The 21,405-nt window shown below is 40.8% G+C and overlaps 2 protein-coding genes and 1 pseudogene across 2 annotated transcripts; 1 reads left to right on the forward strand and 2 right to left on the reverse strand.

The window, feature by feature from the left end:
* On the forward strand, positions 1-3,814 carry LOC146390213 (myelin-oligodendrocyte glycoprotein-like; annotated as a pseudogene).
* Positions 3,815-7,370: 3,556 nt separating this feature from the next.
* LOC146390214 (butyrophilin subfamily 1 member A1-like) lies at positions 7,371-13,729 on the reverse strand. The gene is made up of 5 exons (XM_084923264.1): positions 13,621-13,729; positions 11,485-11,577; positions 9,496-9,777; positions 9,267-9,380; positions 7,371-8,764 (listed from the first exon to the last, which is right to left on the reverse strand). The coding sequence occupies exons 2-5, from the start codon at positions 11,561-11,563 to the stop codon at positions 8,538-8,540; spliced, it is 702 nt and encodes a 233-aa protein (XP_084779390.1). The 5' UTR covers positions 11,564-11,577; positions 13,621-13,729; the 3' UTR covers positions 7,371-8,537.
* A 403-nt stretch (positions 13,730-14,132) lies between these two features.
* On the reverse strand, positions 14,133-17,333 carry LOC146390215 (butyrophilin subfamily 1 member A1-like). Its single transcript, XM_084923263.1, has 6 exons — positions 17,219-17,333; positions 16,999-17,096; positions 16,326-16,664; positions 15,807-16,088; positions 15,579-15,692; positions 14,133-15,192 (listed from the first exon to the last, which is right to left on the reverse strand). Exons 2-6 carry the CDS (start codon positions 17,087-17,089, stop codon positions 14,981-14,983), a joined length of 1,038 nt encoding a protein of 345 aa, XP_084779389.1. The 5' UTR covers positions 17,090-17,096; positions 17,219-17,333; the 3' UTR covers positions 14,133-14,980.
* Positions 17,334-21,405: the final 4,072 nt, after the last annotated feature.

Genomic DNA, 21,405 nt, shown 5'->3' on the forward strand with positions numbered 1-21,405 from the left:
TGTGTTTTACACTCTCTCAGTCATAATGTGACTCATATATCAGTTCAAATGGAACAGTAATAATTTAATTTCATAAATTTAAGCTCAAATCTAGCTTGGATCTAGCCTGGAGCTTTGGGAGGCTTCCCAAAAGAGAGTAAGCCTCCTGGCACTTCACAGAGTTTTATATGAGAATGTTCATCTTTCTATCCAGTTAAATCTTGTGGGGCGAAGCTTGTTTTGCAGGCCCTGAGCTACGAGGTGGCCATGACGGATATCAGGCGCCAGTTATCGTGTCTACAGCTGGCCCTGAACATTCCTTTATTCTGATATATCTGAAGGTTTCTAATTATTCAATCAGTAAGAAACTGAAGATTCTTTTAATCCCAAATAAAAATCAAACCCAACTAAACACACACGCGGTAAGGAGGGGCTGCATCGTTTATTCAGCACGTAGGAGGCAGACCTGACTGCAGCTGTACAGAGGAAGAAGAAGAAGATTTGCTTCTCTCAGGCACCGACTGAGCTTGCTCTCATCATGTGTGTCTACAAATCACACTTTGAGGACTCTTTTTTCCCTTTTTCACTCTGGACTTTAATCCTGTGCTCGGCTTTCATCGTCAGGACTCCTGTTCAAGGTAAATAATGATCTTAGTTAAACTTTACACAACAAATAACATAATAGCTGTTTGTGCCAGATTGCCAGATTCAGTAGAGCCACTACTTCTTACTGTGCATCACTGAAGGTGATGACAGGTAAGTTCTGTATTCATGATCGTGGCTCAAGAGTTGGGCGTTTCGTCTTGTAATCAGAAAGTTGCCGGTTCGAGCCCCGGCTTCGACAGTCTCGGTCGTTGTGTCCTTGGGCAAGACACTTCACCTGTTGCCTACTGGTGGTGGTCAGAGGGCCCGGTGGCGCCAGTGTCCGGCAGCCTCGCCTCTGTCAGTGCGCCCCAGGGTGGCTGTGGCTACACTGTAGCTTGCTATCACCAGTGTGTGAATGGGTGGATGATTGTGTATAGTGTAAAGCGCTTTGGGGTCCTTAGGACCAAGTAAAGCGCTATACAAATACAGACCATTTACCATGATGAGCAATCTCTTTCTGTCAAGTTTGGTACTTTTATGGAGGCTTAATGTCAATAAACATCAACCATTAAAAAACGATGATTATCTGAAAATGTGTTGTGTCTTTGTGTCCTGATATCTAAGGAATTTACAGCTATCTGTGATTGATACCTTATTCTTTCCAACTTAATAGCAACATTTAAAACATACAAAAGTCATAAAAGCACAAAAATAACTAATTTTCTTTTTTGAAAGAAAGAAAATTAGGTTTATCTTTAGAAAATATATATTTATGTATTATAAAGGACTCCAAGTATTGAATCTGAAGAAACCAAGAAAACCCCCTCACACATTCAAGCAGAGCTAAAAGCTTCAGAAACTACTGACTAAGATGATAATGTGCACGTGTCTCATCTCAGATGAATCTGTAGCTGCTCAGAGATACTCATTCAGTTTTCTGGCTCATCTCAGAGATATGTGTGACTTATTTTCTTCTTCTGTTTTTAATTTTGAGGTTAACGATTCAGCACCCCCCCCGCACTAATATTTCAGTGTCACATCATTTAGGCTCCACATGACTGAACAGTTCAAGTGTGAAGTTTATATTTATAGTCCAGTGGTGAGACTCGCTAATGTCAGGATGCTAACATGAGCTGTTCAGCAGTAAAAACAAAAAGGTGACCATGACACAGTTAAACATAATTCAGTAGAAATCTTTATGCTCTCGCAGCAGACGGCTGCCCCTCCCTGAGCCTGGTTCTGTCAGAGGCATCTTCCTGTTAAAATAAAGTTCTTTTTTTTTTTTTTATTACCAAGTGCTTTTTCTTAGAGGTTCTTTTGATTTCTCTGGATCACTGTAGAGTTTTCACTTTACAGTATAAAGTGGCAGAGCCTACTGTTGTTAGCGTTTATATCGTCAGTGTGTAACTCTACAGGGGTCTGTGGAGTTCAAGACGTTTAATTTTCCGTATTTCCAGGTGAGGTTGTGGTGATCGGTTCAAATCTTCCAATCATCGCCGCTCCGGGTGATGATGTCATCCTGCCGTGTCACCTGGAGCCCATGTTCGATGTCCAGGGTCTGACGGTGGAGTGGTCCAAACCCGACCTGAAGCCCGACCCGTCGGATCGGCTGAGCCGAGTGGAGTACGTTCACCTGTACAGGGACAGGCAGGAGGTCCCCGACATGAAGATGGCCTCGTACTTCAGGAGGACGGAGCTGTTCATGGACGACATGAAACACGGGAACATTTCACTGAAGATCCTGAACGTGTCGGAGGAAGACAACGGCAGATACAGATGTTTCATCCCCAAGCTGCAGAGCAGAGTGAAAGCTGTTGTTGTTGAACTTGTAGTCGGTGAGGAGATTTGTTTTGGTGCGTTTTTGTTTTCAACTCATTTCCAAACCTTCATGTGAACAGATCATGACTATATTATAGATCCAAAGTACGCTAAGACCTCTACGACAGAGAATCCAGTGTATCCTAGAAACTTCCAAACTCCAGATCCTCGTGAGATGTCTCCAAGAAATAGTGAGATAACAACTCACATTTTCTCTGCATTGTTTTTGTTAGGGTGAGATTTTTTGTGTGGTGACCTTGTTCATTTTTTTTCTTTTTTATATATCAGCAGGTCGGTCCAGGGTCTTTCTGGTTGTCGTAGTTACTGCCTTTGTGTCGGTTGTGGCTGTGACTTCGTATTTCTCTCGCCGTCAAATAAAATGTACATCAGAAACAAACAAACACAAACATGTTGTTGCTTCTTCTGCCATTAGACTGACTTATTATTCAACTTCTTTCAACAGAAGCATCAAGGCGATGAAGTGACCCAAACCAACCATAACAATTCCAGGTGTTCAAAGGAGGTTTGGTGTTAATGGACCTGAGAGCATTGGAAATTTACCTTTTCTGGCTCTGCTGGATCCTGATAGTCAGGTTGGAGGTTCAAACCAGCAGCCACAGGAAGACACTTGGCCCAGCAGCACTGAGACCCATCATAAGGTCATTTCTATAAACGGAGTCTGATTTAAACTTCGACCTCAGGTGAAGACTCAAGTTTTGTATCAGAAAAAACACAGCATGGGAAATCTGGATATCTAAACAGTAAATATATGAAACAAGCCACGTGTAGGTTATTCTTTAAATTGGATTCAGATCCAGTGAAGTAGCCAGTCTAAAACCAATGGTTAAATTCTTTTCCATTCCTTGTCAGCAACAGTATTTTGATCTAACCCTAATAATTGTTTAAAAACCAACATGTACACTGAGCTAATGCCAAGCAGGGGTGAAAATGCCCCAAACTGCAGTTCATCTACTCAAGTCAGCCCTCACAGACTGTCATGTTAAAAGCCAGCAGAAATCCATGTCTTCATAGCCAGCTACAAAAACAGTTTCAATTTCTATGGATGTGTCCATCCTCTATAATTGTACACTAGTTGAATATTTCTTGCAACTTTTAACTTTTGAGCTCAAAGGCTCAAAGGAGGATGTGCCAGCAGAGATGTCCAAGCTTCACCTCTTTGTAGTTGTGGTGTGGTTTGTGGCTCAGCTGCAGGGGAGGGGTGGAGCAGTGGGTTCAGGGTGTGGTGATCTGGATGAGAGACTAGAGGCTAGTTTGAATGTGATGCTATCATGTCGTTTCAGTTTTGTTCTTTGGTCCATCTCTTTCACCCTCTTTGTACTTTCTTTTTTCACTTGTAGCTCTCTGTCAAACACTGGAGAACTGCTTGGACTTCATTAGAGACCTGAAGTTCAGTCTGGAGATCAACACTTAGCAGGATAAAGAGCATTATTTATTACTGTCAGGTTTAATGTTCTCATTTATTTAAATTGTACATCTTGCTGGTCAAGGTCACCTTGAATCCTTCAGTGAGGCTTCTGAATGACCTCCAATGGACAAATTTAATCTCCTAGGACCTGGCGTCCACATATGTGGACATCACCTTTTGGGTTATTTTGAACAAAATACTCAATTTTGCTCTACAAGGGCCTGATATTCACTTACGAGGACATTATACTGCTACTGTTCTATTGAAATTTTAAATGTATATGCTCGTATGTGGCTCTCATTTTTCTTAGAAACAAAAATCAGGTAAAGAAAAAATCTGGTAATTCTTTGTTTTTACATTCATCGGGTCCCAATCAGCCCAAATATCAAAGAGAAATTAAAAATGCATGCTGTGGAAGAGTTCGGGTCTTAGGAGGTTAAGTGGGAAAGTCCTTCATGGTTTTCACTGTGTTGAACTGAAATGAACATGCTGGTTTATTGGTCACAGTTTACTGGATATTTCCAACCCACAGCCTTGGAAAGACATTTTCAGTGGGAACAGTTCAGTCACACATCATGTGGAAGGGCTGAAGTAGAAACTGAGTCGAAAAACATGTTGGAGACATTGAAGACTGGAAGGACACCAAAGACCTCTGAAGTAACAAAAAACATAATTTATGGAGACTCTATTAAAAGATTGTACATTGGAATTAAAATTTTAATTAAAAATAGCTCAGTGATCATGAATCTAAATCAAACTTGGTCTCACTACTCCTTTTATTCATGGTTACCCTCAGATCCACCCTTTAGGGTGTGAACGGCCATGAACTGAAACTTGAAACTGCAGATATTCATTTGACGTTCTGGATCCGCCAACATGTAGACAGTGCAGCTCCATATTTATGCTGTTTGTTGTTTGTGCTGTTTATTTCTGCTGCCTTCTGTGAAACTTAGGCAAAAAAAAGTATTATATTATTATTTAATTATTGCCACGTTTGTGCTGTTTAATTTATTTCAAAGAATGTTCCTGTTTAATGTCAGAGCTGACTCTTTGTGCTGTTGTTCCAAATTAAAGTTGTGCATGTTTGTGTTCTTTGTATTTCTGTTCTGTTGTGTATCTTTCAGATGACCTCAGACTGCTGTTTCATGCCCCCCAGTTATTACAGCTTCATACATGACATTGATAATGCCCACAACCCTAAAAGGCTAGAAAAATGCAGCATGATGAGACTGAGGAACCAAACATTTATCCAGCATAGACAAGAGCACTCAGTGTGATAAACTGTGCTGTGAGGACATCTCCACTCCCATCAATATCACCTGAATCAGCAGAGCTTAAACACTGATACTCCACGGGCACCCAAAGAGAGGGGCCCATAGCAACTGCACAAGCTGATGGACAAACAGACCTGAAACCTAAGAGGGACACCAGACTGGTGTGCCGCAGCACACCCCCATTGGCACATGACAATCAGTTCCCCAAGGTGTCCACCTGAGCACCAGAGAGCCAGGCAAAGGGACAGGGGAGTGGACTCGAAGGCAGGACCCCAGGACTGTACCACACAGGTCCGCACAAAGCAAGGGGGAGATCAAGGCTAAGGGAAGGGAAAGAGAAAATAAGGAAAAAAGAAAAAAAAAGAGCATCACAGAGCCAAGTCAGAAAGTCTGAAAGGACCAGCAGCCTCCACTCCTCCCAGGTCCTCCCCAGAGTCAAGAGACAACATGTCTGTGTTGTTTCTGTTCTAAACCAATGTTTTCTTTTATTACAAAACCTCGATTAGTCAGTTTGACAGATATAAAATAATATTTTTGTATAAACAGGGTGAGTCTCAAAGGGACTATTAGCCTAAAACCTGGCATGTCTAGGTGGGTTGTGCAGTTTATGCTTAAAAAGGAAAGACTCCACACCCAGCCGAGTTGGAAGAAACTGGCCAAGTGGAGGATGAAAGAAGTAGTGACAGGCCTAAAAAAAATATCTACAGCAGACTGACCTGAAATAGGACCTGAGACGCAACTGTCTGTTGATCCAGCTACTGTTTCCTGAAGCCCTCATCAGATATGGTCTCAGTGGAAAGGTGGCTGTCAAGAAGCCATTAGGTAGGGAAACAGGCAGAAAAAGCTGAAGCATGACAAATTACACAAGAACTGGACAAAACCAGATTCAATACATCTTGTGGAGTGATGACACCAAACTTGAAATGTTTGGTTTAAATCATTGTCAATATGCATGGAGGACTGTCTGCAGTTATCTGTGAAACACGGTGGAGGCTCTGCCATGGTTTGAAACTGCATTTCAGCCGGTGGTGTTGGAGACAGAGAAGTACCATCAGATTTGGATCCACAATGTTAGACCACCTGGAAATCATCTGACTGGTGCTGACAATTGACTATTAGTCATGGATTGGCCTCCCCCAAGAAAAATATCCTTCAAAAAGCCCGGAGAACAATTCGTGAAACTACTTAAAGAAAATAAAAGTGGCCCAAATTTCTTACTTTCCTCCAAAATATAAAAAAATGAAGGGTGACTCAGAACTTTTGAACAGTACTGTAGCAACTGCTTCCATGTGGAGTCGATTCTGGATCCTTGCTTGCAGCAAATGTCTCTTCCCACAGGCCTCTGTGGAAAAACCTTGTATGATTACTAAGAATTACAGCTTATATCTCCTATAAACCATCATTACCCATGAGAATGGTGCTTTTCCCATACAACCTGATTCTGCAGAGTGTATTCAGTAAAGACTGTGTTTAGTGTGAGACACAGCCTGTGATGTTTTCACATGGGTTGCTATAAATACAAAACTTTCTGTCACAGTGGATCAAATTTAATCTCTGACCCTGTTCTTTAGGGCTTTAAAAACTGACTCCATGTTTCATTTAGTTTGACCTTAAATGAGCGACTGAGCCCATAAACTTACCAGGACAACATTTACAAAGCTCACTTCATGCTTCGTCACAGCTGACAGCCCGGTGTTGGAGGCGTGATGATTCAGGCACCTCACAGCTATTGAGTTCAACATCAACTTCTCTGTACACCAAAGTATTATATTAAAGCTTGGCTGAAACTGGATCATCAGGGAAAGTGATCCCAAGCACAGCAGCAAATCTACACCACTGAAAGTGAAAAGAACCAAAATGCAGCAATGAGCCGGTCAGTCCAAACCTCAGCCTGACTCAAATACTGTTGTGGGACCTTCGGAGAGCCGTGCATGAACAAATACTTGCATGTCAGGATGTAAAGATGACCCATAAAATCATACCAAAACTACTACATCAAGTTAATCCTGCTATGCGTGGTACTGAATAAGAGTCTGTGCTCAGTTTTTTGCAGGACTGCTTCTGTAGTTTGACTTATTTTCTATTAAATAAACAACAACAAGGCATAATATGTGCTTTTGTTTATTTGAGGTTTTATATAAAAAAATTAAGAGCTTTTTTATTTTTTGTATGTCCTGTTATGTAACCCTCAGAATGGACAGCGTATGTACTCTCTGTTCAGTGGGTGTATTTAGTCAGACATAAATACTGTCACAGCTCGACTGTGGAGGCAGGATAAGGGAGTAACTTAGAAACTTTATTTACAAAAACAGAAATCATTTACAAAACCAAGAGAAACAACACACTCCTGTCCAACACAAAAACAAACACATAGTGCCTGGATGGCCCATAAATGTGGCTTTAAACAGGAGGCAATGACACACATTAGAGAAAACAGATGAAAACATCTGTGGCACACTGTACCATTAAACAGTAAATGAAATTTCTAATCCACACTGACTCATTTAAATATACACTGGTGTCTTTTGAATCATCTGATTGTGATGGCATCAACAAATCAACAATCACGACACTCTAACCATCCATCGGCTTTGACAGAGATACAGTCGACGCCCAAAGAAGAACCACAAAACCAAATGCACAAGAGGAAGGTCACATCAACAGGAAGTTCCACATTTTATATTTCTGAACATCTTTTCATGTCCTCTGGCTCTTTGCTGTGCTGTAAACACAACCTGCTTTATCCTGGAGTCATAGCAGCAGATTGCTATGTAGCTCCCTCTAGTGGGAACACACACTGTAATGTGTTAACCTAACTGGAAGTTAACTGCTGATGTGATTTGATGCTGCATAAAGAAAAGTGAAATGAATTGTCAGCAGATAATCAAAAACAAAAAAGTAACTGAAAGTGAAATGCAATTAAAAACATCATGAGTTTGGACTTTTCTATCATCATCTGATCGTCTCTGTGGGTCATTGCATCTGTAAACACCAGAGCTGGAAAAGTTCGAATGACTTCTAATAAAACTTTTCAGGGATTCAGAGTGGGGTCATGTTTGATGGTTTACTGATGGAAAACTAACAAAAAAGAGTTAAACTTTATGATTCTTACAAGTGTGGTGTGTATCGCTAACATATAGAAAGTACATTTAAAAAATGTCACATTTGACCTCTGACCTCACTTTTACATTTCACATCTGTCTTTCTTTCACGTTGACCCCAAAATGTGTTAAATCTTTAAAGTATTGTCAGGAGAATGAATGAGTTAGTTATAAATATACTGCAGTGCAATATTACATAATAAGTTCAAGTCATTAATGTCCATTTATTTACACATACTTATTATCCTACTCCAGTGTAATGTTATATAAAAATACACTATTCTTGCTTAAAAGTAAGCACTGCACAGACAGTGAGCTGCCTGAGGTTTGTGCTCTCAGAGAGCTTCTTGTTCTTTAGTTTTCACTGCTGGTTAAGGCTGACTGTGCCATACTCTGAGTCTCTGTTTCCTGGTTTTCCTCGCCCTCTTTGATCACCTCACTCATGTCAACAGCAGATGTGTCATCTTCCAGCTGTTCTGATGGCGGCTCTTCTTTTATTTCTTTGGTCTCGGTGTCGTCAGCAGGAGCTCTGCTGCCTTTTTGTTTCATTGTTTTCTGCTCAGTTTCATTCACCTTGGTGTCTAAACACAGAAAGGAAAAGTGTTATACATATACATGTGTTTGTGTGTTTGAATACAGCTTTCCTATTGTAATTTTTATGTGATTATAAAATACCTGTAACTGTGTGGGAACATTAAAATAATAGTACGCCTTAGTCAGAGCAATGATCATGCATTTGTTGATTTATATTCCTGTTTAACCCCACTGACACTCCCTCTGATCCCTCCTGCTGGTTAAGATCCTGTAATGTTACATTCATCCCTGCACCACAGTGTAAAAATACTGAGCAATCATAAACTGGAAACTGAGCAGTGTGAGAATAAAATATTCATTCAGGTATGATAATGCTGAAATGATCACTTGTTAATTTCCAAAGTCCAGAGCAGCATTACTGTCCATGAACAAACATATTCAGACTCCTATAAAGGGAAACAAAGCTGACACTGTGCTCAATTTAGTCTCAGAAATTAAGCCTTTCATACTCCAGAAAACATAGAGAAGGGAAACAAACGTGTGACGCACCAGGTTTTTTTGATAGCATGAAATTCCAAACGAAAGCGATAACAGCACCAACGTACAGCAGGCCAACGATCACGATGATGAAAGTGGCCGATGGTTCCTTCCTGACAGCAGAGCCTTAAAAGATAAAGAAATAGAAGAATATTCCTGTAAAACTAGCTCTCATTTGGTTGAAACTGCACATGATGAGGGTGAAATAATAAAATAGTTTGTTTCTGAATGTGAGTCATACCTGGAACATGTATGTGTGTCTCTCTGCTCTGGTTGGTGTTCCTCTGTTGGACTCTGCAGGTGATGTTGTTGCTGTGTCTCTTCTCCACAGTCACTCTGCTGCTGACAGTATAGAGGTCATCAGGACCTCTGAGGGTCTCTGTAGGTCCAGCAGAGAGGAGGTTTCCCTCACCGTCCAACCACAGCAGCTCAGGCTCTGGATACCAGCTTGTAGACTCACACTGTAACACCACCCTGCTGCTGTCATTTGACATCACCTTTATGACGGGTGTAGAGACTGACCCTGAGGAAGGGAGACAAGAGAAACCACTGAGCCATTGCATGCAGGGTAATTGGATAGACCTTTTTCAAAGCTTTTTCTTTAATTTCACCTCTTTCTTCACAGTAAAAAAAGAGTTTGATGTCTCTAGATGCTTCTATAATTAGTAAAATACATTTTTTAAAATAAAAATATTACCATTGTTACCTTGTGTTACGCCTCCAGCAGAATTGCTCTTTTAGGGTTCATATGCAAAAAAAGCCAGTTTTTGTCTCACACATTGAAACTTCTCCACTCCGTAGAGCTTTATAAGACGGGTGCTGGATGAATATGATGAAGAGCAAGATGTTCATGACTGAGAATCTAAAAAGTGCCAAACAACTGCTCACAGGTCTGTTCACTCGTTTGAGGCTGAAGAGATATGCCAGAGAAGCAGAAGCCTGGAGAGTAAATAGGCTGCTCTCCAAATATAAATCCAAGGTGTACTCTCAGCTTCAAGAGAAGACTAGAACAAGGCCTGCAAGAACATCTGGGAGAAGGGCACATCACACAACACTAACAGCAAGTGGGTGGTGGACCTAAGAGTAGACCACAGAGAGTCAGTCAACATCAGAAATGCAGACAACTAACAATGAGTCTCCAGAATGAAGAGCTGGAAAGCATTGGGACCTGACATGATCCATGCCTACTGACTGAGGAAGCTAATGGCATGCTGTGATGGCAGCACAAATGAGCAGGTTACTAACAGCAGGGACTCATCCAGAATGACTAACACAGTGAAAACCAATGCTGATCATTAAGGATCCCGGCACCATCGTATCACACCATCAACAACAGGCCGATTAGCTGCCTCTCTACAACACAGAAGCTCCTCTCAGGCATTGTAGCAACCAAGCTGAGTAGACACGAGTCAATACATGAACAAACCAGCAGGCCCCAGCTCCTGGTTGACAGAGTAGTGCAGCTGGACCTCAAGACCAGGTAGACCAATGTGAGCACTGCCTGGATTGGCTTCAAGAAAGACTATGACTCAGAGCGTCACACATGGATGCTGCCTCGGTGTATAGCACTGTACAAGGCTAATAGTGCAGTTTTATACATACTATTTCATAACAGTCATAAGATACTCAGCTGCAGTAACAAAATCATCACATGAGAAGATGTGACTGATGTAAAGACAGATACAGATCATTATGCGTGCAGGATTCCACCCAAAGTCCAGCATCCTGATGCTCTATGAGCAACAGAGAAATGGAGAGAATTCATGTGACAGAACCACAATCCAGGATTAAATATGAACCATCCATGAATACATCAGGAAAATGCCCCCCTGAGATCAGCTGCTTCAAGACTCCATCAGCTAGCTGAAGAGGACAATGAGGAGGAACAGGACAGAAACTGTCATGGACGACCAAACACCTGCATGGGATGTACCATCGACCGATTGAGGAAATGGCTGGTATCAAGAAATCCCACCAGTGGTTGGAAAAAACCACCTTACAGGACTGTACAGAGGCTCTGATCATGGCAGCACAAGAAGAGGCCCTAAGCATCAGATCCATAGAGCTAGGACTCTACCACAGCCAACAGGACCAGAGCTACAGGCTGCCCCAAGGTGTCCCAGAGACTATCTGACACATAGCAACATGAGGTAAGGTACAAGCTGGGAATGAGCACAATGCAAGCACAACCAAGTGTCTGAGATAGTGTACAGGAACATCAGAGGTTTACCTCTGCAGAAGAGAAGTGTTAGAAGCACCAAAACAGCAGTGACAGCTGACGGTCTCCAGAAGATCTCCTGAAGAGACATCCTTCACTTCTTATCTGAAAGTCAAAACAAAAGGCTTTTACTCTCTTCAGCTCTCAGTGAAGCATGCTAACATTCTGATATTGTGAAACTGATTCGGTAATATAGTTATTTCTAGAAAAAAAAAACTTCCCTTTTAGGTCCATTCTAAATTTGTTTTCTATTTTTTAATGAGTGATGTTCAGTCTTTATAAAAAACAAAACAAAATAAAGGTCATTCAAAAGATCATCATTACTGCAATTATTGAAAAGATATGATCAAAATTATTCATCAGAGATTTGGGAAATTGTTTTGTCAGTTCAAATAAAATGATTGAAGTAAACACAACAACACGTGTCTGAACTTTCTCTAAGTGAGCGCTCAAACACATTTTAAAGTTTGTTTGTTTCTGTAATGTCACTCCTGGGTGAGGTTAGGAATGTTGACCGACCAGTAAACCAACAGCTTACAGTTTTCTCTCAGGCCACATCTCTGCAGACACTGCACCAGTCTGTCAATCCACTCTCACTGCACTGCTATAAATAGAACGTTGAGATACTTGAACTTGTCCATTTAGGTGTTAATTTTCATTCCTCTTTCTCAACACTGAACTGCAAACTGTCGCAGAACGGAGGCTGAAGATCTTCACTTGAAAAGCCAACAAAAGCGCATCAGCCACAGAAATGAAAAACCTCGGCTGTGTGCAGAAACTCTGTCTGTAAAGATTATAATCAGAACTGTGACATGTTTCCAGCAATGGAAAGGTTTCAGACCCTCGCTTAGACATCAACACTGGGCCTGAAACCCCACAGTCTCAGAGGTTACATGATGCACAAACCCTGTTTTATTTTAGATTCAATATGAACTTAACTTCATATGAATATAAGTTCAAAATGAAGTTCAACATGGACTGAAGAGAACATATTTTATGTCTTTCTTTAGTCATCGAAATATGACTAAAATATGTCATATATGTTTGGTCGTCCCTCCCTGAGCCTGCTTCTACAACAGGTTTTCTTCTTCTCCCTGTCACCAAGTGCTTGCTCATAGTGGATCGCCGGGGTTTCTCTGTATTATTGTAGAGTCTTTACCTCACAATATAAAGTGCGTTGAGGCGACTGCTTAAATTAATTAATAAATGAATCAAATTAAATTAGACACACATCTTTCATGCTTTTATTCTTTGCCATAGAACACATTAGCATCTGTCTTTCACTACTTGCCCTAATACTTCTGTTTTCATCACAGACCTCCACCCAGAGAGTGAAAGGCAGACATCAGCCTGTTATGGTGTCACTGGGACATTGTAGGGCGTCAAATTGAAAAAATAAAAAGTGTGTTGTATGGCTCTCTCTACTTAGGTGTTACCGCAATATCACACTGACACAACATGAAGCGAGACCACAGAGTGTAAGTGTAACTTTAACAAATGTAAATGTAAGATGTGCATATTTAGAGTTGCTTTTAATTTAATGACGGCCTCATGAGCTCGGATCATGGATCGTGGCTCGTGTTAACAATGATGTCACAGTCCGACACAGGCAAGTGTGTACTCTGTATAATGTGATTTCTTTGCATGATTTTAGGTCAAATAAACAAACCTGATCCACCTTGAATCAGTGGAAACAGTTGAGTTGCTGGATTTGAACCAAGAGGAACAAAAATAACAACGTAAGCGTGGGAATCTGACTCCACCCCGAGACGCTCTGTAAAGCAACAGGGTGGTTTTATAGGGTGGGTTTGTGTGTTATTGAGGGCGCTAATAAAAGAAAAATATCTGGAAAAAGAAACACAGTTCTGTGTTTTGTGTCTTTTTGACAAATTACTTCTAGTAAAAATCAAAGTAATGTGGACAGAAAGTCTGACTTTATAAGAGAAAATTCGTTGTTAAGACCATAATTCATCTTTAAATATCATTTTTACAACATGTTTGTTTATGATGCTGCTAATGCGGAAACTTGTCCGCTGTGTTCACCTGTTCATCGGTCTGCTAAAGCTGGACGTGCACCATCACACTCACCAGGAACTCTACAGCGAAGCAGAGACACAGATACATTATTATATATTAAAAAAGGCTTACCGCAGTGGTGCAGACTGTAACTCCTGTTGTCCTGAGTTTTACAGTAAATCGGTCGTTATGAGAGTTTGCTGGAGCTCAGCAGAGATAAAAAAAAAAAACCAGCAGAAAGGCAGCGCGTCATCGTCTTTGGGCTCTGCTGTGATCAAACTGGATGCTCTGGTAAGTTGGCATCAGATTCTGAATGAAACAAGTTTTTACTTGTCTTAACTGCACAGTCTGGCTTCAGATTACACAAACTGTGAAGCGTTACTAACAGAGACTGCTGCAGGTCACAAATCTCACAGATGACGCACTTACTGATCAGTGTGTTTTGTGTCTGATAATAAAACCATTAAATCCAGTGAGTCTCTGTCTTACACTGTGAGTCTGTTACCTGTGAGAGTGACCCAGCATGCGTCACACTCTGATCGCCCTCGCTGTAGTGACACCAAAGTTTCAGATCCAGCTGAACATTCTGCTGAACTGAAAGTAAAACTGCAAAACTAAAGCTCTGTACACATAGACATCATACACACCGCGTATTTTAATATTGCATGCAAATACTGTACATCTTGTAATTGGTGTGTGTGTGTGTATTGTATATACAAATACATCTACACACATAGTTTACACTTTGGATTAGATGCTAAACTTCATTTCATTATGTTGTACACTTTTCAAAGACACTACATGAATCTAATCTAATCCAGGCTGTTGCTCTTCACTCTGAGAAAGGTTGTAAGGTCACTTCCAAACAATCTGAAGTCTTTCTGCAGTGGAAAGTGGAAGCTTGCTGCCGACCTCTCACACCTCAGTTATAAGCTGTGACACTCGTTTGTGCACAAACATAAATAACACACTAGAAAAGCTGAAAGCACGTCCGTCTGTTGAGTCGCGACAATCATTAACTTCCTAACATCCTCCAGATAATGCGGAGGTAGCTGACAGACTCAAAGAAGCAAATGCATAAGGAAGGTCACATGACTCATTTTACATTTCTGAACTTCCTCTTTAAAAGTGACCCACAGGCTGACGTGCACTCTGCTTTATCACAACAGTCAGATCTGTGGTTCCCTCCAGTGGGTAAAACCTTTACCACACGATGCAGTGTGTGAGTCTGGAAGTGCTGCGAAACAAACTGCAGGGTTTTTAGATTTTTCTGTGACGTCACTGCAGTTCCCTCATAGAGGAAAACTCCTGAACACATCACAAGTTTGATGTTTTCCGTGATGTGATGATGAAGTGACGGTGAGCACAGAAACAGAGTGTCAAACATGTTTGGAGTCTTCTGTGTCTCACGTCATGCACGTTATGGCGTCAGCTCCTCGAAACATTGGATGCAGCATGAGAGCTAAAGTTCTGTTTTTAAGACAAACGGTCGTCAAATTTGAGTTTTTTTCTTTGAACCACTTATTCTGTACTTCTGTTTCTTTTCCTTCTCGCCTTCTTTGATCTCCTCAGCAGCAGATGTGTCGTCTTCCAGCTGTTCTGATGGCGGCACTGCTTTTATTGCTATGGTCTCTGAGTCGTCAGCAGGAGCTCTGGTGCATTTATGTTTTGTTGTTTTCTTCTCAGTTTCAATCTCTTTGGGGTCTGCACACAGAAATGACAAAATAATATAAACATGTGCTTGCCTGCCTGATTCTACAGGAGGATTCTTCCTATTAAAAGGGAGTTTTTCCTCCCCACTGTCACCAAAGCACTTGCTCATATGGGTCATATGACTGTTGTGTTTTTCTCTGTATGTATTATTGTAGGGTCTACTTTACAATATAAAGCGCCTTGAGGTGACTGTTGTTGTGATTTGGTGCTGTATAAATAAAATTGAATTGAATGTGTTTGTTTGTTATCAAAGACGTCTATAGAGTGGAACAAAGGTGACGCTCTGCTTTATTTATTTCAGCTGAGTATCATAAATCCGCAGTGTCAAAAAACATTGTCTGATTATTAAAGAGAGGGGAAACAAACGTGTGACGCACCAGGTTTTTTTGATGGTATGAAATTCCACACGACAGTGACAATGGTACAAATCCACAGCAGGCCAACGATCACGATGATGAAAGTGGCCGATGGTTCCTTCCTGACAGCAGAGCCTTAAAAGATAAAGAAATACAAGTTATTTTTGTAAAACTAGTTCTGATTTGGTTCAAACTGCACATGATGAGGGTGAAATCATGAAATAGTTTCTGACTGTGAGTCATTATTACCTGGAACATGTATGTGTGTCTCTCTGCTCTGGTTGGTGTTCCTCTGTTGGACTCTGCAGGTGATGTTGTTGCTGTGTCTCTTCTCCACAGTCACTCTGCTGCTGACAGTATAGAGGTCATCAGGACCTCTGAGGGTCTCTGTAGGTCCAGCAGAGAGGAGGTTTCCCTCACCGTCCAACCACAGCAGCTCAGGCTCTGGATACCAGCCTGCAGACTCACACTGTAACACCACCCCGTTGCTGATATTTGACATCACCTTTATGACGGGTGTAGATGCTGACCCTGATGAAGGGAGAGAGGGGAAATCACAGTAATCTGCTGCACACATGTTACAAGAGAACATTTGGATATCTACTAACTGTGTGTGAGATTATCAATATCGTTACTTTGAATTATTTATTTACACTTGAAAAGACAAATAATGTCACATATTCCAGAAAATTTTTAAAAGATTCTTTTGTGCTAATAAACTTTGACAGTAGGAATTAGTCATAATAAAATTAAATAAAATAATCTTACCAACAATAAGATGAACATATGACCTTTGACCCAGCTGTGGAATGAAACATCTGTACGGTCCTTCATCAGACAGCTGTACTTTGAAGAGAGTCAGTGAGACGTCTCCATGCTTCAGATTATCAAAGGACGGTGAGGTTCTTCCAGCGTACGACGGCTCTTTCAACTCCACATTTTCTTTATTTTTGTCCCACATGTAGATAAATCCTGGTGTCAGGTCAGTTCTCGCCCACTCCAGCTGCAGCTGTGATACATCCACAGGAGTTTTCAGGAAACAGGGTAAAACAACATCATCACCCAGCAGAGCCACTATTTGCTTTGTTGGAGCTTCCTGAGAATAACCTGCAAAGAAACACATCAGATTTGATTTACTGCTGTAGGATTCAAATGAAAGGCTGATTGAAGCAACACCTCAGACATGGATGGATCTCTGCACAGATGAAGTCTAAAAGATTCTGTTCTTTATTTAAACTCAGAGAGTAAATGACACAAAGAGCAACAACAATGCAAATAAATGACATTTGTACCATTATGGTAGTAATTTGGTCCCATTTTTCCGTGTTTTTTATTGTGTAAAGAGTCTCTCTGTGTACATGACCAGGGCTCGACTCTTTCATTATCTGAAGATAAACATGTTTTTTCAGCCTGTAATTGTGTTTTATGCCTCTAAACTTACCTCTGCAGAAGAGAAGAGTTAGAGACAGGGCAGCATTAATGAAGGATGAGAGTCGAAGTGTAAAAAGTCCAGAAATCTGATAAAGAGCCATGATTCACCTGTGAAAATTAGCAAAAACAAATGCTCTTTATCTCTGTCTTACAGGAAGCAACAGCACAATCCTTTGAAACATTAAACATTACACTCTTAAATATGAAAGCTCAAATTAGAGAAAAAATACCTCAAAGAAACACTTTTAGAGACACTGGAAAGAATTTCTCCTTTGTTCAAAGACTTTCTGTACAGATTTCCTCTCTGGTGCTCTTCTTCACCTGTTTCCTGTTCCCACAGCAGCAGAGAAGGTGTGTGAAGATCAGACGGAGCTCCTGAAGAGCGTTGCTCATTACTGTGAAAATTAAAAAGAAAAGCAAGCTTGCTGTTACTATTTTCTCTGTCAAAGAAACCAAGACAACAATGTGTTTTGTAACGTAGCTTTTTCTAAACCCTATCAGAAAGTACAGGTGACAGCTCCTACGCCTCTACATGTACTTCTGGGTTTTCTTGGCTGCTTGGATTTGAGGATTGGCTTATTTACACACATTTGGTTAAATGAGATCATTCAGATTTTTGTAAGTTTTGATGCTTTTCAGATTTTCTTTTGTCTGTTTGGGTCTAACAGAGCAATACTGAGCAACAACTGTCTCTCACTGCAGTTTTCTAGTAACTCCTCAGAAGGAGAGTCAACAACTCTTCAACAATGTCTAACAATGTGGACACACACAAAATGGTACAGACTAATCCATTGCGGTAAATTCTACAAAATGGTGCAAAATTCAAAACCTGGTAAAAACTGGAGTCTCTCTCCCAACACTCACTGACTTCACCCATAGTCTTCAAACAGACTCTAGTGGTGGGTGTTTACTCACTCAAGCTAAGTGGCATTAGACAACAGTGGAAATTCATGAATGTGATCTTGAGCAAAATGCTCAAACCACTTTCTGTCACACTGAAACTGATTCTCTGATAAAACCTCCAAGAAGGAACAGCCAATTATATTGTTGGTCTGTGGCAGGGATGTGACGATACAGAAAATAAGAAATCCTACCTCGAACAAATGTTTTTCAAAGCACTGGAATAGCAGCCTCTGTGTCTCCTGCTTCTTCTAAGTATTGTTGTTGGACTTTGAACAATCATAGGTTTTGCTGCTCAAGCCTGGATTGACTCATACATTCGTACAAAGGTTCCTGAATCATTAATCATTACAAAGTTATGAACTCAGAGATTTTTTCACATAGAAAGTTGTGTTTTCATATTTTTGTGGGGACATCTAATTGACATAATGCTTTCCCTATAGCTGCTTACTATAACCATAACCATAACTCTAACCCTGACACTAAAACCGCATTTTGAGTCTCAAAAATTCCTTCAGACATATGGGGATGGTGATTTTGTCCCTATAAGGGCTGCTTGTCCCAATAGTACAATAAAATTTCAACTTTTGGTCCCCACAAAGATATTTAGCCATGGTACACACACACACACACACACACACACACACACACAAACCAATTCAAAACCACATATTGCAAATTTCAGAAATGTTATGAACTCTTTATTGCTGCTCTGATAAGAGCAGAATTCCAGACTGCAGATAAGATCTGTGCACTACTGACAAGTGAGTTTACGCCCAGTAACAGTGGCATAAATAGGTTATTAAAGGTCAGAAGTAACAGAGTCATAGTGAAACGGTGTGATTCTGAGTTTAACCAGCTTTGAATGTGTTTGTGTGGTTGTTGTTTGTTTGTTTTTTTGTAGAGTATTTGTGTTTAAAGTTTAGGCAAAAGGGCGGAAGACTTCAAGAAGTGTCTTTTAGGAAGTGTGGAAAACTTTAATATAATAGGTGTAAAGTTTAGGTTGCACAGTGTGCTGTAGTATAGTTATGTATTGCACTACAGAGACCACTTCAACATGATTAAGACTACAAGTGGTCGAGTATTTCACCTTTTAACCTTTTCTGACTTCAGCTTTTTTCTTGTGCTTTTCTCATGTTACCGGCTCTGCAAAAAGGAGGTCAACCAGGAGCTCAAGAGGGCCATAAAAACTGCTAAACTGGAGTAGAAAAACACAGTTGAAAAAAAATTCACCACAGGGGACCTCCACTCAGCCTGGCAGGGCCTCAAAACCATGGCCTCTGTGAATACTGTGGTCATCACCCCCAGAACCATCCAGGTGGAGGGCAGGAACCCCTCCTCCCTCCCTGACGACCTCAACGCTTTCTACACCAGGTTTGAGATGGTGGTAAGAGATGGTGGTGACCTTCTCCAGTAGGCAGAGGGATCTGGCTGCTTCAGTCACCACCACCATCCACGGGAAGCCAGCGGAGGTAGTTGAGGAGTACAAATACCTGGGAACCATCTTTGACAACCTCCTGAAATTCTCTGCCAACACAGAGGAGATTCTCAGGTGCCACCAACGGCTACACCTCCTTAGGAAACTCAACTCCTTTGGAGTCAGCACAGCCATCATGATGACTTTTTACTATGCCTTCCCGGAAAGCATCATGACCTTCTCCATCACCTGCTGGTTCCACTCCCTCAGCCTTCAGAACAAGAACAGACTGCAGCACACTGCATCAGTGTGCTCTAATATCACTGGCCTGCCTGTCAGAACTCTGGCACAGGTTTTCAGCCAACAGGCTGACAGGCAGCCAAAATCATCTACGACCCCTCTCACATTCTTCACCCCGCGTTTCAATGGCTGCCCTCTGTGTGACGCTTCTGCTGCATTTCCTGCAGGACTGAGAGGAGGAGACCCACCTTTGTCCCCAAAGCCACTCTGCTTTTTAACTCCAGCCGATAAGACCATTTCCCACACCAGAAACAAAAACTACTCTACACTCTTCTTATACTACAGACAATTTATTCACTCTTAGTCACTTACAGTTATTTATTCACCTTTCAGTCACTTTAATTTTAAACTGTAATTTTAAAACTGTATATTCTGTGTATTCTGTTCTTATTGTTCTTATCTTCAAGGTTATCTGCTCTGTTGTATGTTAATTGCCTCTTGGGGATAAATAAAGTCTTTCTGATTCTGATTCTCATGTTTTAAAGTTCTTAAATGGTGTCCAGTCCACGTATTTTGTGTCATTTTCACTTCTGAGATTTACATTTTGGACTGCTTGTAGAGACGAGGATGTCAACATGTCTCACACGCTTCCTCTTTTTTTAATTACACTCTAGTCATTAGGTTCACAACATATCACCACACAAACAGGGCCCTGAACGCCTTGGGAGGTGCATTAGTTAGAGGCTGGTGGGTGTGGCTGCTGCAGTAGCCTCATTCACCCCATTACTGCTACCTGCCCCTCAATTTTATCTGCAGGTTAGACATTAAGGGTCTTGGGGGTGATCCCTACGTGTTAACAACATTCTACTTTTCACACACTCATACTTACCCAAAGTAGTTTGAATATTTCTTTTTAAGGATGTCGTTCATTTCAAAACATAGCAGAAGGTGTTAAAGTAAATATGAGTCAAATAAGAATGCGAAATTTAGACAGCGGACTTCAGCATTAACTACATAACTCAAAAACACAAAGTGGAATTAATTGGTGGGATTACATGAATGAATGACCAATTTTTAATTATGAATCAAAAATATGCCTTTTAAAAAAGCACGGCGGAATGTAGCTATTCTAAAACAACAAACGAGGACCTAAACGTAAAACAAGGAAATAACGCTTCTTGTAATTTTATTACATGAAACTGATTATTCTTAAAGTGACAACTCGGTTTCGGCCAAATTCACCAAACTCTAAAAGTGTCAGAGCATCGCGTCATCCACCACACCATGGAAGCACCAAACCAGCATATTAGAATAAAAATACAATAAACGTGTTTACAATAAAACAAAATTTAAAAAAAAAAAAAAATTGTGATACAGCACACAGTGCCTACTGTTGCAAATGTAAATTATTAACATACTGTACATATACACACACACACACACACATAAAATAGAATACACACTTTTAATTACAGACACACACATCTGGCTCAGAGGCATCTGCTGGTTTAACATGTGGCTAAAACACAGCTGTACCTTCAGTATTTCACTGGTGTCCTGGTGGATGTTAACAGGCTCATCACATACAAACTTCTACATTTCTGAAGTGTGTGACACATTTCTAGATCATTTTTAACTTTGTTCCACAGACTGAAACACATCGTGTTCACTTCAGGGTCTTTCATTTCCTCTGGCTCTTTGCTGCTGGATGGCAACATTTTGATGTGTGGCTCCCTCTAATGGTACAACCAGTATTACACAAATCAAACCTGTCAGAGATTTTTAGCAGACGGACCTGAGGCACTATTCTGAAAATCCTACGTCACCTTGTTCTAAAGTTATGACGTTCACACCGCGTAA

This window comes from Perissodus microlepis, chromosome 3 (genome assembly GCF_051167445.1).
Source record: "Perissodus microlepis isolate ML-2025 ecotype Zambia chromosome 3, ASM5116744v1, whole genome shotgun sequence".
In the NCBI taxonomy this organism is placed as follows: domain Eukaryota; kingdom Metazoa; phylum Chordata; class Actinopteri; order Cichliformes; family Cichlidae; genus Perissodus; species Perissodus microlepis.